General features: G+C 41.4%; 1 protein-coding gene across 1 annotated transcript in view; it reads left to right on the top strand.

Annotated features, from left to right (window-relative positions):
* Positions 1-17026, top strand: part of MYH15 (myosin heavy chain 15) — a 45430-nt gene that overhangs the window by 15562 nt on the left and 12842 nt on the right. The window contains exons 16-33 of the mRNA XM_051778966.1: positions 687-866; positions 2157-2289; positions 4083-4150; positions 5149-5236; positions 5466-5583; positions 5872-5995; positions 6671-6807; positions 7188-7443; positions 7864-8106; positions 8722-8898; positions 9401-9546; positions 10169-10259; positions 11198-11587; positions 12565-12691; positions 13788-13906; positions 14388-14584; positions 15612-15961; positions 16535-16659. Of these exons, the coding sequence (XP_051634926.1) occupies positions 687-866; positions 2157-2289; positions 4083-4150; positions 5149-5236; positions 5466-5583; positions 5872-5995; positions 6671-6807; positions 7188-7443; positions 7864-8106; positions 8722-8898; positions 9401-9546; positions 10169-10259; positions 11198-11587; positions 12565-12691; positions 13788-13906; positions 14388-14584; positions 15612-15961; positions 16535-16659 (3069 nt within the window). The remainder of the gene's footprint in view (positions 1-686; positions 867-2156; positions 2290-4082; positions 4151-5148; positions 5237-5465; positions 5584-5871; positions 5996-6670; positions 6808-7187; positions 7444-7863; positions 8107-8721; positions 8899-9400; positions 9547-10168; positions 10260-11197; positions 11588-12564; positions 12692-13787; positions 13907-14387; positions 14585-15611; positions 15962-16534; positions 16660-17026) is intronic.

Genomic DNA, 17026 nt, shown 5'->3' with positions numbered 1-17026 from the left:
ATGCTTCAGTCTCATGCCCTGTACCTCTCCCTGTGAGACTCCTGTTTCTCACACTACATGTTGATGTACAAAATGCTTTGTGCTCTTTCTTTCCTGGAAAGGGTAGAAACCTCTCACCACTTCCCCAGCATGGGATATGCCTTTCCTTTTCCCTCCTTTGTGAGTATAGTGTGGTCCTGGTGGGCACAGCTGTCCCTAGCCATATCTCCCTTTGTATCTCTCTGCCATGTTTTATGGCACAGCATCTACCCCTGCTGATCTGAAAGGAAACATGAAATTTTGCATTTTGCACTATCAGGACATTTGGAAGAGCTGGAGTAGAAAGGCTGATTATTAGGTGTTCTACTTAATCACCTTCTTCTGCAGGGCCAAGATATCTGTGTATGATTGTAGTCCCTCATAAAAAATCTGTCCACCGCTAGGAGGTTAGTTCATCTTTTCCTGAAACAAGAACGATAAAATGCAGTTGGTCCAATTGCCCTGAAAGATAAATCAAACCCTTTCTGGAAGTCATCATAAGGTCTCCTAAGGCACAACTGACATACTGAATAGGCAAAGGCTTCCTCCTCAGGTTGAGAAAAAATTTTGCAGGCTTAAAATTCCATCAGATAAAACTTACAAGCTGCACAGCTACTGAAAGCAGGCAACCTAAACATTTTCCAACAAAGATGCTCCTCAATCCACAGCCACTGGGAATCCTGTCTATCCTTGAAGAGGAATGCATGTTCCCGAAAGCTACAGATATGACGTTCAAATCTAAACTCTATGACAACCATCTTGGCAAGTCACCTAATTTACAGAAGCCCAGACCTGACAAGAAGAGGAAGTACGAAGCTCACTTTGAACTCCTTCATTACGCTGGTGCAGTAAGTTCCTCTGCTGCCTTGTATTAGAGGTCTTCCAGGTGGGCTTTGGCCATAGCACACAACAAGAGAGGGAGGAAAGGATGAAGAGGGGAAGAAAGGAACAGTGAGGAGTAAAAGCAGGTACCTACTCTCTCTGCACAAGTATTGCAGCACAGTTAGATGCCACTAGACTCCAGGACATCTGGTCCTTGGATGCACAAATAGAATGAAAAAAACTGAGGAAGGCTAACAGTGCTTCTGCTGAAAATATACCTTGTCCTTTTCATTTTTCCTATAGTCAGATTAAGACTAGTGATTAAACAGCAGCAACAGCATCTAACTCTTCACCTTCATTTCCTGGACAAATGAACTGATAAATTTCTGCCTAACTTCAGGAGGGTTTTAAAAAAGAAAAAATAAAAAACAAAACAAAATATTTAACATCAGTTTTTACTCATGCTAGGACCACTGTGTCAAAGTCGCAAAAGGAAGAGTGGTTAACTCTGCTGTGGGGGTTTAATTAACAGGTCTGCTGATGCTGGGGTGAACAACAATGCAATTCAGTGCTGTGAAACCTGAGCCAAAACTTGCCCAGTTTCAAAGCTTTGTTTTCAGACCAGATAGGTGGGAAGAATACGAGAGGGGCACAGGACGTTTTTTACAGATGATATGAAGCCTCAGCACAGCAGAGCTGGAATTTACCTGACGTTGTTAATTTCAAATTATAATTGAGCATTAAGCTCATTTTTTATTTATTAAAAGAAATAATGCCCATCTTGGTCTTTATTGTAGTTGTTAATGTATTATGCAAAGAAAATTAGAACTTCTATTCCGTTATGCTACTCATAATGGAACATATTTTCACACTAAATAGAGCTGTGGTAAAGTCCTGGAGTCAGATTTTTAATCATTATATTTCTGTCAGAAAACCCTAATTATTTCAGCGTAGCATGCTATTTTGAAGTTAAATAATTACTTGTGTGGTTTATACTTCAGCACTTATTAGTAGGGTTTCTGGGCCACCGATGACGTGGTATCTCTACAAGCACATGGAGTCCATGGGAAATGTAGGGACCAGACAGTTTGGAAGAGGTGCATGAGATTCTGATGGTAACTATTAGAAAGAGAGGTTTGGGTGCTAGGAAGCAGAGAACCGGAGGGGGAGCGATAAAAAAACTGGGCAGCTGGTACTGCACTAAGCACAGCACTTCACAAGGAGTCACTGGCTTCAAGCCAAACCATAAAGAGCTCCTGGCTGCTCTGGCGAGGAACATTTGCAACCTCTGGTTTGTTTTCAATGCCTTGCTGTAGGTTCCCTACAACATCATTGGATGGCTTGAGAAGAACAAAGACCCACTAAATGAAACCGTAGTAGGTATTTTCCAAAAATCATCCAACAAACTCCTGGCAAGCTTGTTTGAAAGCTACGTTGGCGCTGACAGCGGTAAGCAGAAACAGCTCACATGGGTTTTCTTTGGTTTTTGGGATGTCTGCTCAGGATTGAATTTCAGAAACAAAGCAATTCTCTCAAATGCAATTGTCTCAATGTTAGATGAGGCAGTGACTAATTAGTTAGATGCACACAGCATCTGTAGGAGTTTGCCAGTAATAGCAAGGAGACCATTAAGTCAGCTAGTTTGAATGTGTAATATCTCTGAGCAATTTTGGCAAGGAAATCTCTGTGTTGTGAACACTCCAGTGGGAGTTTAGGCATGCAAGTGTTCAGATATGCAGCCAAGTGTCACACAAAAAATTGTGTACATAAAATACCTCTGAACAAGAACAGCTCTTCTTTCCCATGCTATAATCGTCCTTGCTACCAACCCTGAAGTAAATAAGAAATACCAAGTTTAAGAAAGAGTATTGGAATATTTTGTTGGATTAGTGGCAAGTAGATACTGAAGGTACAGGAACACCATTTCATACTGGCCAAAGTAGAAGACTTTGGCAATATGTCTTCCTTTTGTTTGCTGTTGTTTTTTTGTTTGACAAGACTAATATACATCCGAGGATGTATTTAATCTCTGTCTTTTACACGGAACTGTTTTATTTGTGAGAAGACAAGTAGTAAACATCCAGCAAATTGCTCTTAAGTAAATAACTGGCATTCATTACAAAGATGTAGCTCCTATGTCCTGAAGTTGCAATCACTTATAGCCTGTTTTTTACTCACCTCATTTCAGTAGATGTTGTTGTCATGAATCATAAGACACTTCCTGAGGAAGCAAGCAGGCTGAAGGCTTCATAATGGAATGAGATGGACCTGAACATACATAACAAAAATCCTGCCACTAGCAAATCCTTGCAAATTACTAACTGCCTGTTTGCCTGTGGATATTCCTGTCTGTCAGAATCCTACCTCGCTTTTCTTAGGTGTCAGGAGAAAGGAACAGCCTGTCCAGATTAGCCTTTTCCAGTCTCAACAGTGTCGCTTTCTGAAGGGGGAAAGGCTGCGGATAATTCCATCAAGCACGTTGCACTCTCCATTTCTCTGTTTATGTTGACTATTGTTGACAGGTGACGGAATGCCAGACCTCCTGGGAATGGTCTAATGGTCCACTGTTTAGAAAGCTGCAGCAACTGCTGTACATTTTTGGGTCATGTTTGAAACTTGTGAAACTTTGTAAAGGGCTTGTCAGAATCCAGCATTCCTTGGGAGGATCTGAGTGATTTTGACTTCCAAGCTTTAAGCAAAATTCAGGGGATGCAAAGCTACTTTATCTAAAATTAAAAATAGTTATTTCCCTCTATTCTAGACAAATGTTACTTGCACAAGGTCAGTGTCTGCATAGCAGACATGTGAGAATCAGTGCCTATACAGTACAATGTACAGTATACATTTTCCTTAAGCATTATTTTTATTTAAGTTTTTCTTTTTCTACATCATCTCACCCTATGGAGCTTTCAACGAACTACAAATGACTTTTGTTAAAAGTTATTTTTCTGCCTTATTCATATTTATGGACTTTCTGCATAACAAGAATGCGGTATAGATCTGAAATGCAAATGCAATCCAGAAAACTTGCAGTGGTCTTTGACAAAAATCCTAAATATGGACAGAGAGCTGCAAATTTCTGATGTATCACACATGATGTGCTCAATCAGAGCTATCAGGTCATTAGCTATGCCTTTCAGTCAAAGGGAGTAGTGCTATTAAAATGGTCTACCTGTTTCCCACATCCTGCCCACACCTCTTACTGAGATACAGATTGTTTTATGTTTCTTTGTTCCCCTTAGGTGACCAGGGTGGAGAAAAGAAACGCAAGAAAGGTGCTTCTTTTCAAACGGTGTCATCGTTGCACAAGGTTTGCTTATCTCTCCTCACCTGATGGTTTCAGTTAAGACAATGCTTTGAAGAAGAATGCTAAGGATTGTAATGGGCAAGAAAAAAATGAAATTCAAATGCTGGAATTTGATTTGGAGACTGGGTTATTGATCTTGGCTAAGGGAATACATTGCTATTAAAATTTTGTGTGTCAGGAGCTGCTGCATTTGATCATCTTTGAGCAATCATGAGATTAAGTGGGTTTTTTATTTTGTTTGAGAAAGTATCACAAAATGTTGAGAACAAATTTTATCACCTATTTTGTAGGTTACAGCTTCATGCCTGCCTTTGGAACAGGAACTGATTACGAATAATTTGCTAATGTCTGTTTTATTACTGCTTGGAATTGGATCCTAGGGTTAAAGCAGCCATGGCTGAACAAAGTGGCAGATAGTCTCTTCTTTCTTCAGTTATCCACTTCTACTGGGATTGGCATGTGCTCCTGGGGGAAGCTGCCACTAGGATCATGCCTGGGGAAAAATGGGTCCTGTGGTTTATCATTTTTACCATTTCTTATGGGTAACATTGAGGAAGCTCTAATGTAGGAAAACCTAAGACAGAAGAACGCAGTGACTTCCCACTTGTCACGTCACTTGATCTTGTTTGGAGGTACTCTTCACGATCATGAGTGGGGAAGCGATGAGGCGAAAATGCAACTGGTTTTACAGAAATGCTCCACAGGATGATACAACATCTTGCTTGCTGCTCATCTTGTTTTAGAGATTTCTGGGCTTCCAAGTAAAACATATGTCTTCTTAAGACTTTACCACAACTGAGTGGAATCCTATAATAAAGTTACTTAGGTTTATTTGAACATATTTCTCTGTAATAATTTTGGCAAGCTTACAACTTAGTTGGAGATTTTTTAGAAATATGACCTTAGTAAGCCTAACAAGCAACAAACCAAAGAGAGAAATAAGTGATTGGAATTCCACTAAACTGGTAAAGCTAATTGTGTTTTTAATGTGTTTGTTCTAGGAAAATTTAAATAAGCTGATGACTAACCTAAAATCTACAGCCCCTCACTTTGTACGATGCATTATCCCCAATGAATCAAAAACTCCAGGTATGGAAAACACAACAGTCTTAGAATTTTAGTATATTTAACTCTGTCATTCTATTACTTACTTCTAAGTCACCAGATAGTACTTAAATACTGTTTGTGCTGTTCACCTTATTCAATGATATTGCTCTTTCAGGAGATGACGTCTCACATTTTCCTATTTCCTCAGGGAAGTGAAGATGAAGCCCTATGGAGAAACTCAATTTAATTTAGCCTTGGTTTTCCCCTGCAGGTGAAATGGATGCATTCCTTGTCTTGCATCAGCTCCGCTGTAATGGTGTCCTGGAAGGCATCCGCATTTGCCGTAAGGGTTTCCCAAACAGGGTGCTTTATGCTGACTTCAAACAAAGGTAATGCAGAGCTATGCTGTCTCCTATCCTAATGCATGACTCAAAATAGGCGAAACATGTCTTCTTATTTTTATTTGAGGTATTTTATTCCTTTCAAGTTTATTTTCCATTCAGTTTGCCTGAACACAGAATACAGAATTCTGCTCTTCCTTGTGTCTGTGTAGATGCAAAGTAGAAAATTACCCTGGGTGATTTTATTTTTTTTTTCTTAAAGTTTTGGGGGAAGAGGGAAGAAAAACCAAAGGAGAATTAGGCCAATTTTACTCATTGCTCATCTGTTATTAACAGGTACCGCATTCTGAATCCAGGTGCGATCCCAGAGGACAAGTTTGTGGATAGCAGAAAAGCTGCTGAAAAACTGATGGCATCTTTAGATGTTGACCATACCCAATATCGTTTTGGACACACCAAGGTAACTAGAAAAGATCATCACTGTTTATGTAAAGAGAAAATCTAATATTTAATTTTCAGAATAGGACACTATGCACTTTCTGATGGTGCCGATTAATGGAGACTTAATAATACAAGAAACCAGCAAAATAGCAGCACAGTGATAGTAGGTTTTAAGCTGTTCTTAGAGGAACATTATTTCTCTGGGTCAAGCTCCCACAAAACTTTTATTACAGCAACACAAGTGGACACAGCAGCAGCTGATGCTCTATGCCCCTCAGTAAAACAGTAGCTTATTTAATATAATATATGTACATTCAAACAGAGATGGACCACAAGATCAGCTGCAGCCTTTGAAATGAGGCCATGTACAATTCTGACATGATCCCATTAGCAGGGATTTCTGGGAGTCAGAAGTTGTGGTTCAGCTGACCTACTTAGAACCCTGCCACAGCTGAAAGGTACTGTGGCAATACAGTAGTTTGGCCTATTCAAAACTGGGGAGATAAACCCCAGTTTTAAAACAACTCTGGAACTGTACGATGCAGTCCCTGATGCAAGTAGTATTTGGCCCTCCATACTTGTATAGTGTATAATGTGTCAACAAAAATACCATCCTGAACTATTTCAGTAAGGTCTGTGTAACTCTGAAATAAAATCCTTTGTCATGGTGAAATGACATCTGTGCATGTACCAGGTGTTCTTCAAGGCTGGTCTCCTGGGCCATCTAGAAGAGATGAGGGATGAGAGACTTGCAAAAATCTTGACGATGATCCAGGCAAGAGCACGCGGCAGACTGATGAGGATTGAGTTTCAGAAGATAGTGGAGCGCAGGTATGAAGGCACCCCCTTAAATCTTAACAGACAATAGTAATTACCATTTAATTATAAGTTGAATAGAGCCATTAATTATGGTCCCTAAGGCTATAGATAACCCTAAATTAAAGGCTTAAAGTGGATGTATGATGAAAATAACTGCATAAAACAAAACTGTATATTAGTTGCCTGAAGCTCTGGTAAAAATCAGATTTGGAAATTTTTTGTGTCTCTGAAAATGTGGAGGAAGTTTCTTGTATCTCTTGGAATCTAGTACAAGTTCCTAATATTGCTCAGAACAAAGCCACGAAACTGACTGAAACTGAAAAAAAAAAAAAACTCACTTTTTCAATTCAGGCTGAGGTTTAGGGAATTTTGTTTGTTTTCTCTTAAACCAGGGATGCTCTTCTTGTAATTCAGTGGAACATCCGTGCTTTTATGGCTGTCAAGAACTGGCCCTGGATGAAGCTTTTCTTTAAGATCAAACCTCTTCTGAAGACTGCAGAAACTGAAAAGGAGATGGCCAATATGAAGGAAGAATTCTTGAAACTGAAGGAGGCCCTGGAAAAATCTGAAGCCCGGAGAAAGGAACTTGAAGAAAAGCAAGTTTCTTTAGTTCAGGAAAAAAATGATCTGCTTCTCCAGCTCCAAGCTGTGAGTAGACACATAGATTCATATACTTATTAGATGTTCTTTGAAACTCAAGGTTTTAAGGACCAGAGTATTAGTACAATTTAATTAAAATAAGCTGTTGATCTCATCAGAGTCTTGCCAAAAATTAGAGTGGATAGAAAATCTAATGTTTTAGCATATAACAAATGGTAAGAGGTTCTGTACAAAGGCACTGTCTGTGGCAGTAAGAAGTGGAAGTTGTCCCATATTCGACTAGTCATGTTACCATAGTCTCATCCTGCTTCACTAATTACTTGTCTTCTGAAATCAAGAGTAGGAAATTTTCCTTACACTGCCCTTTAGCATTGGATCAGGCTCTCTGACCACGTACATGACAAGGAAAAAGTGAGGAAGAAAAAAGGCCAGGCAGTCATTGCTGTCCTCTTTGTTGTGCCACACCAGGAGCAAGACACTCTGGCAGATGCTGAAGAACGATGCGACTTGCTGATTAAATCCAAGATTCAGCTGGAGGCCAAAGTCAAAGAATTGACGGAGCGGGTTGAGGATGAGGAAGAGATGAATTCTGAGCTGACTTCCAAGAAGAGAAAATTGGAAGATGAGTGCTCTGAGCTCAAGAAGGATATTGATGATCTTGAAATAACACTTGCAAAAGTAGAGAAGGAGAAGCATGCTACTGAAAACAAGGTGCGCTTAGAACTTCACCATGTGTTCAGAAGAGGTTGGGCATGGATTACCTTTATGACAACTGCTACTGGTCTTCTGATGGTTTTACAGTGTTTTACACTGTTAGTAACACTGAAGGATCAGTATATACAGTTATTTGACCTTATAGGATAAAAATTGTTAACTCTGAGCCCAAGTTTCCCTTTTTCTGAAGTGAGTTTTGCTTCAATTCAGCTAAGAAATTATGTCTATTTTTGGCATTTTTAAGTAAACAATTTTCTGCTGTAACCTAACCATGAATTCTTCCATCTCTCCTGCTTAGATTCTGTAAATGTAAAGCTCATCTCCTGCTTCTCCCAGAAAGAATCAGAAGCTGGAGTCCATCACCATGAGAGTGACTCTGAAAAAAATTTATTATATTTGAAATAATGTACTACACTCGCAACAAGAACTAGCACACATTGACTTCCTTGATGGCAGTTTCAATCAAAAAGCCACAAGGTGCTGGGAGAGGAGAGATCCTTTTTTCTTCCTTTGTTTTCCTGCTTACAAGTTCAGAACAGACAGTCACTTGACCCATGTCGTGATAATCCCTTCCTTCAAAATCTTACAAATACATCTTCCTTTCTCACACAGGTCAAAAATCTGACAGAAGAAATGGCGACACTTGATGAGAACATCAGCAAACTTACTAAGGAGAAGAAGTCCTTGCAGGAAGCTCATCAGCAAGTTCTAGATGACCTACAAGCAGAGGAGGACAAAGTCAACACACTGAGCAAAGCTAAAGTGAAATTGGAACAGCAAGTGGATGATGTAAGCTCTGCCTTCATGTTTCACCAGGCTTGTTTGTCCACCACTTAACAGATTTCATGAGAATGAGAGGTTGCAAAGCTTTGAAAAGTATTCCTCTCATTTTAGAAATGTAGTCCTTGTACTGTCTGTAAAAAGTATAATTACAGAAATACTATAAAATTTATCTGTGTAGTTCAGCCTTTGAAAGGATTGCAATAACCTGGCAAAATCCACCCAATTTGCATTTGCAGAGTAACTGGCATGAAGTCAAACAGAATTTTGCTGCTAAGAGAACTGTACTTCTTGCACAACTGTAAAGCATGGACTAACCCTTTTGTTCTATTTCTTTAGTCCAAATGCCCACTGGCTGCTAGAAAACAAAAAATGTAAAATGGTGCTTGTGGGTAAAGTACTTCTGCTTCACAGCTTGCTAGAGCTCAGCACAGAACTGGGCACAGCATACATCTGAGTGTTGTAAACCATCTGTGTTCAATATATTTACTAAGAGACTTTGTTCCTAAAGCTTGAGGGATCACTTGAACAAGAGAAGAAAGTGAGGATGGATCTAGAAAGGGCAAAACGCAAACTGGAAGGAGATTTGAAGCTGACCCAAGAGAGTGTCATGGACTTGGAGAATGATAAGCTGCAGATGGAAGAAAAGCTGAAAAAGTAAGAAGCTGATAGTGGTGTACAAAATAAAGCAGCACAGTTATCATTCTTATTTCAGAGCCTTCAGGTGTGTCATCCTGCTCTGATGATGGCTAAAAGGAAATTCCTTTATGAGAGTGCGTAGCCAAGAAGGGAGGGAAAATAACCCTTACTTTTGCACAGTATACCTGAAACATTAGAATTTATTAAACTTTGTGGCATTAAAAAAAAAACCCGACCAAACAAACAAAAACCCACAAAAAGTTATTAATGTTTTCATTGCTTAGAGAAGAAATCTGAAGGAATGCTCTAAAAAGCTGTTCATCCTAACTATCTATGACAGTACTGTTGGAAGACATGGAAGACCTGACTGTTAAAGTATTTTTCCATTGAGTCTGAAAATAGTGTTACTTTTGTATGACACAGAGAGCCAGAAATATAATTGCACAAATGCATGCAGAGGCTTGGCTTGGAAACCGCTGTTCAGAGGAAAATGTGTTTTCATGCAAATTGCAATATATGAGGATTGTTTTCATTTTTAGATACGTTAGAAGTTTCATTGAACAACTGTTTAAACATTGCAAAAGCCTAACTTGAAGCTACAAGGCAAATTGTCACAGTAGGATTTTCCTTTCTATGGCAGGAAAGAATTTGAAATGAGCCAGCTGAATTCCAAGATAGAAGATGAACAAGCTATAGTGATGCAGCTGCAGAAGAAGATCAAGGAGCTTCAGGTCAGCTTGCTTTTTTTCTCATATATCGTAGGATAAGTTTCTCTTTGTGCCTCACTGAAAGGCCTTGCAGAAACTTTTCATGGCTACCTGCAGCTCCTCTTTGAGACAGAAAGTGGTACATCTCTGTACCACTTCCCTTTTCCCTCGGGATGTGGTTCCTTCCCAGTAGCAGGACATATGACCACAGAATGCTAGCAGTTTCAAGCAAAGCAGAATGTCTCTGGTGTTTTGCTTTAACCAAATAACGTTGTTCCAGACCATGGAGCTGAGGGTAGTTGCTGAGGAGGAGCTCAGCAGGGATAAGCATGGATTTGAAATTTAGAGAAAGGGTTTATATGCTCAGGAAACTTTTAACAGAAATGAAAAGGCCAAGGAAAGTCAGCACCATCCAAACAAAATGTTTGAAAATATCAGCTCTGCTTTTTTTTTAAATAAAGAATATTTGTATAACCTGGATGTAAAGTGCAGATTGGTCAAAAAAAATTTTAATAAAAAAGACTGCTCCCAATGAATATTTGCTATCCATGCAGTTCTTCACACTGCTGTATTTGAAATCCTATCTTAACACTCCTAAAGAGAAGTTACTTCAGTCACAGAGCTCTTAAAATGACAATTTATTGCTGCTACTCTTACTAGCGAGTCCTCACATATACTTCAGCTGAATGTCAAATACAGGAGTATAAGGTCAGTGCACCGGACCTAAATGTCTTGAACTAGAACTTGTAGAGCAACGTACTGTGAGAAAGATATGACTCATCATCATTACTGTAGCTCAAGATCTGATTTACTGGCACAAACGGACAAGTCCTTTAGCTGCTGAGCTGCCAGTGTTGTAAAACGTGGGCTGGCAGAGGGTATAACAATTTGTGAGGTGCTCCATGGTCTTCTGATGGGAATCTCATGTGGGTGACCAAAAAGTGTTCATGTCTCTCTGGTAGGCTCGTATAGAAGAACTAGAAGAGGAGTTGGAAGCAGAAAGAGCTGCTCGAGCCAAGGTGGAAAAGCAGAGATCAGATTTGGCCCGAGAGCTGGAAGAATTAAGCGAGCGACTTGAGGAGGCTGGAGGAGCCACAGCTGCCCAGCTGGAGATGAACAAGAAACGTGAGGCGGAGTTCCTGAAGCTGCGGCGGGACCTCGAGGAGGCCACGCTGCACTACGAGGCCACGGCCGCCACCCTGAGGAAGAAGCACGCGGACAGTGTGGCCGAGATGGGGGAGCAGCTGGACAACCTGCAGCGGGTCAAGCAGAAACTGGAAAAGGAGAAAAGCGAGCTGAAGATGGAAGTGGATGATCTGTCATCCAACATGGAGCAGATGGTCAAGGGAAAAGTAAGGGTCCTGAGGCTTCCCAAAGCCCCCCAAAGCCATGGGTAGCTAAGGCTTGTCTTAAGGTTTCCCAGGACACCTGGTACAGCCAGAGCTGTCTAGAAGGCGGTGTCTTGCAATTGGAGGGTTCTTATGTGCAGTGTCTCACTTCCCCAGCTGGTGGTAAAAAACCCTTCTTACCTGGAGATAGGACAGCAATTGGCCTGTCTAAAACACATAGTGCATCCCCAGTCCCAGGCATACTGTTTATCCATGTATCTCAGAGCATAAAAATGTGTCACTTAAATTAGGCTTCCCCAGGCTGGTGACAACTGGGGTGATGGCATCCAAGGCAGGAAATCTCTCACCCTAAGCAGAGTCCTTTCAGATCCTGACCTTGTTTCACAGTTTTGACTCATGTTAGCAAGGAGTGCAAAGCAAAGTCTTGCATGACCACACTGTATATTTTCCCAGATGAACTGTGGATTTTGTCTCCTGTGTAGATAATCTTCGTAGCTTTCAGAGCACTCTAAATAGATTTCCTTCAGTGCAAGTGAAGAAAAGAAATGTCAGTATTTGCAGAGTTAGAAAGCTGTCATCAAACCCAATTTATGATAAACGGCAATTAAAGCAGAATCAGTAGAGCAATTTTCATTGGAGGTGATTTTCCCATCTAGCAATTATGACGAGGCTATGCCTGAACTTCATAGGCATGTGACTGCCTTTGAAGTTTTATCAGAGTCTTTTTACACTGGCGGAATTCAATTTAGGGAAAACAAATGGGGAAGGTGGTCTGATGGGGAGTCCCCTGACGTGGGACCATACCCATGGGGCTATTCTTCCCTGCTCCACTGCTCTGGTATTTGTGTCTTTGCTATCTGCCATTTCTCTGAAAAATAAACATGCACACAGAAAAAAAAGGATACATTTGGAAGGCTACAGCTTCCAAATGTGTGCCAGGAGGCTACAGCTTCTTTGTCTTTTCTCCTGACTCCCAATAGGCCAATGCAGAGAAACTCTGTCGCACTTATGAAGACCATCTGAATGAGACAAAAACGAAACTGGACGAAATGACTCGCCTCATGAATGACCTCACTACTCAGAAGACAAAACTCCAGAGTGAGAATGGTATGTGCATGTTTCCCAGGAATTTATCAGGGGTGCCTCAGCACCGCATTGGTGAGATGTGTTGTGCGATGGCATCTGCTCTGAAGGTACCTGCATAAGGATTGCTGAATGGAGCAGTACTTTTTGTGTCTTTTGACATTCCTATCTTTAATTTTTATATAACCTTCGTGGTGAGACCTTGCCTTGGACTGGCTTTTGAAACAAACCTATACCCATATTTACTAGCATACTGTGATACCATCTCTTGACCCAAAATGGATGTGCCAGCTAGGTAACCAGTTTCAGGAACAAGGACATGTACACCCATCCTTCAGTGCAAGAGGGATAAAGAAGGAGCTGGCATACTGTTGCTCTCTGTGTTGAACACCACCTTCCTCATTCTGACCTTGGGCATTTCACCCTAGAAGATGCTCATATGTGACCAAAAATACCACATAGCCTCTAAGTTCTTGCTACCTTTTTAGCCAGACCAGTATTATTTAATTTCTGCACCTTCATCAGATATAACTGCTCCATGTATTTTCAAAGAACTTGTTAGTTCTCTGTACTCCTTTAAGGTTGCAGTTTTCACCCTGCAGTGACACCCTTCTTGTGCTAAACTAAGTTTTTCTTATATATCCCTTTGCTCTGCATGCTGGTTATTGTGAGGTTCTCAGGGTGCCTTGCAGTCCTCTGAAAAGAAGTCTGTGGAAAAACAATGTAAAGTAGTGAAAAAGAATATAAACAAAGCAAACTAAAGCTGCATGTGAAAGTAAGCAGCAATCTAGTCTAATCCTGGAACTGAAGTAAAATTAACAAATCAAAGTATTGGCAGTAAAAAAAAAATTAAATTAAAAAACGACAAACAACAAAACCCATAAAAACAACCCCATAAATAAACAAAAAAACAAACAAAAAAGCCAAAAAACCCTAAGAAAAGTTATCCTGGGGAAGTGTCTGATGGTTATAACATTGGAAGAAGCTTCACAAAAGGTCAGTCACAATCGCTGTAAGTTCTTTTCCTCAGCAGAATTGGACAGGGACTTTGATTTTTTGACTGGGACTTTGTCATTTCATCATACTGATTTGTTTGTTTGTTTGTTGAATCTTGTGGCAGGTGAGTTTATTAGACAACTTGAAGAGAAGGAGTCACTGATAAGTCAGCTGTCCCGGGGGAAAACATCATTTACACAACAGATTGAAGAACTTAAGAGACAGCTAGAAGAGGAAACCAAGGTAATGCTTTGACTGTGCCCATTCGTTGGAATGGAATGGGGAAAAATGTCTATGTTCAGTCGAGGCCTGGATAAAAGCTGAAATGAGACATAGGAGCAACAGTGATTCCTGCCAATTGTACTGATATACTTTCCTGCCTTTGACTAAGGCAAGTGACAAGAGAAGAGTTTGGGAAAATCATCAGCATCTGTAAATGTTAAATAAAACTTACCCAGTAAGATAGCCAAAGTCTCAGATCCTGCATCTTAAATGTTTGTATGTTTCTCCAAAGCTGTTAAATTATCTTCAGTCTTGATAGCTTCCTCCACATGTCACTAGTTAGGGATGACTTCAAACACTTCTTACCTCACTTGACCTAGACTGTCAAAGCCAGAGGCAAAAAGAAAAAAAGGCTTAAGCCTCCACTGGAACTTCTAGGGGCTGTTTGTTTGGGTTTTGCTGTAGGTAACCCTGCAATACTGTGACCTTTCTATCCCTGCAGTCCAAAAATGCCCTGGCTCATGCCCTGCAAGCGGCCAGGCACGACTGTGATCTCTTGCGGGAGCAGTACGAGGAGGAGCAAGAAGCCAAGGCAGAGCTGCAGCGGGCTCTCTCTAAGGGAAATGCAGAAGTGGCACAGTGGAGAACAAAGTATGAGACTGATGCCATTCAGAGAACTGAGGAGCTGGAAGATGCCAAGTGAGTTATATGTGCCCTTGTCTGGCAGGACTGTGCTTCCTAGGACTTGTTACGTGCTAAGAAACGGGGCAACCTGGTTGGAAAAGTCCCTCTGACTTATTGCTGTTATTTGTGGCTGTCCTTCTGTTCTTCATATTGCTTGGGCAGGTCAATGTTTCTGCTGAGTCCTTGTCTGTGGAGTAGTGGTTGTGGATACTGGAGTTCATTTGAGTACTAACAAAATTAGATAGCCCTACTTGGTTATCTTTCACACTCACTAGCTTTGCCCCAGCCCAGTGTTGTTTTCTTGGTCTTGACTTCCCTTCCTAGCTGGGAGATGATGGGCTGCCCTGGGAAAGTAGGGCAGAAAGTCATGTTGGCTCACATTGTGCAGCTGCTCCCAGTTACCAGGCTCAGGTGTTACTGAGCAAGGTCTCTGAACATCTCCAGGATCTGCCTCCACATATCTCTGATCTTTAGGATCTTCTCCCACTTCCAGCATGTTTTCTCTATCTAGTATCTTCACAATCTTCTTTCTGGGTCATCCTGTCTTCCCAGGACTTCTTCTTGCCAGACCCCTGTTTTCCCAATCTAAATAGTCTATGAACAAAAGCCCAGGGCATGACTAGCCTCCTAATTGGTGGTTACCTCATATCTCTTAATTGGAGAAAAATGACACCGTCATTTAGACCAGGTCTTATGAAATATTTACAGCGAGCCCATTCTGGTTACAGCTAGTAAGTAGCAAGCTGGTGTCTGTAAGTTCAAAAGTTCAGTTTCAAATATTCATACACAGGCACACATGCACAAAATTAATTGCCACATGTCAGCATTCATAATTTAAGCTGGGGTTTTATTCCATCATAGTCCCTTCTCTATAGAGGCTTGATTTCCCCCTCTCTTCCCCTTCCCCTTGCCTCACCTCCACACCCCTCCCCATTTTCCCTTTCAAAACTGATTTATTGAGACACTGTTTTGTTTCCAGTGTTTCTGGATAACACAGCAGTGGTGACACTTGTTCATTTCACTGTGTCTTCCCACCTGGTAGGAAGAAGCTTGCTGCTCGACTGCAAGAAGCTGAGGAAGCAATTGAGGCAGCCAATGCCAAGTGCTCTTCTCTGGAAAAGACAAAGCACAGGCTGCAGAATGAGCTGGAGGACATGATGATTGACCTGGAGAAGGCCAACTCGGCAGCTGCCTCCCTGGACAAGAAGCAGCGCGGGTTTGACAAGATCATCAATGACTGGAAGCAGAAGTATGAAGAGTCACAGGCTGAGCTGGAGGCTTCCCAGAAGGAGGCCCGTGGCCTCAGCACTGAGCTCTTCAAGCTGAAGAATGCCTATGAGGAGACACTGGACCACCTGGAGACTTTGAAAAGGGAAAACAAGAACCTCCAAGGTAGGCTTCATTCAGGTCCTGCAGCCAGTGCAAGAGCCACGTCATCGGACAGCTGGAGGGATGCAGGTGCCCTGTAGCAGCTGTGGGGAAAGGTGTTTATCTCGTCCTGAGATGAGCTTTCTGATATCATTTAAGACACTGACTGATGCTGGCAATGAAGGTTTTGAACACAGAAACTGGTATGGCCAGAGAAGAGCAGGCTTCCCTTTGCCCCCCTGCCAATAAAGGTCACTGACAGAGGAGCCAGTCTCAGGGAAGGAACAAGAAAGATGACAGAGGTGCAGTGAATGAAGCCTAGACAGCTCTCAAAGCAGAGCATGGTGTTGCTAGCCTGAAGACCACAGATAAAATCTAAATCACTATAACCACTTCAAAATGTATTCACAAGAAAGGCTGTGCCTTCAAGTTGTTCAGGCAAAAAAAGTTGCTGCAAGTAAAAGTAAGGCAGGGCTTGTGTACAGACAAGCCCTTGAGGTAGCAGGTTGAGGCATGATTCCTGTATTCACACTCCTTGAATTGCAGTATGTTCCAGACACTCTGTTTGCTAAATCCATCCATCCTCTTTTGTTACAGAGGAGATTTCTGATCTGACAAATCAGATTAGTGAAGGAAACAAGAGCCTCCATGAAATAGAAAAAATCAAGAAGCAGGTTGAACAAGAGAAGTCAGAAGTTCAGCTGGCTCTGGAAGAAGCAGAGGTAAGGAAAGAAGGCTCAAGGGAAGAGGGAAAGGTGTCTTTATCAGGATTTTCTGTCCTTTTCATCCTCTCAGCAACATAGCCAATGTGTTGATTTTTAGCACGTGCAATCTCTCTGCACCCAGCTCCTCCAGCCTGGCTAGCCAGTGTCTTCAAGACTGAGCCGTGACTTTTGGAGATGTGAGCTCCATGATTATCAGTGGAGGCCCTTTCAAAGGAGGTGCCTTGTAGCTTTCATTTTTTTATTAGAATCATAGAATCATCAAGGTTGGAACAGACCAGTCCAACTATCCACCCAGCACTACCACTGTAACCTTTAAACCACTAAACTATATCACCCAGTGCCAGATCCAGATGCCTCTTGAACC

The sequence above is a fragment of the Manacus candei genome, unplaced genomic scaffold (genome assembly GCF_025592945.1).
Source record: "Manacus candei isolate 608988 ecotype Guabito, Panama unplaced genomic scaffold, ASM2559294v1 h1tg000014l, whole genome shotgun sequence".
NCBI lineage: Eukaryota > Metazoa > Chordata > Aves > Passeriformes > Pipridae > Manacus > Manacus candei.
Note: the sequence above shows the minus strand (reverse complement) of the source record. Positions and strands in the feature narration are given on the sequence as shown.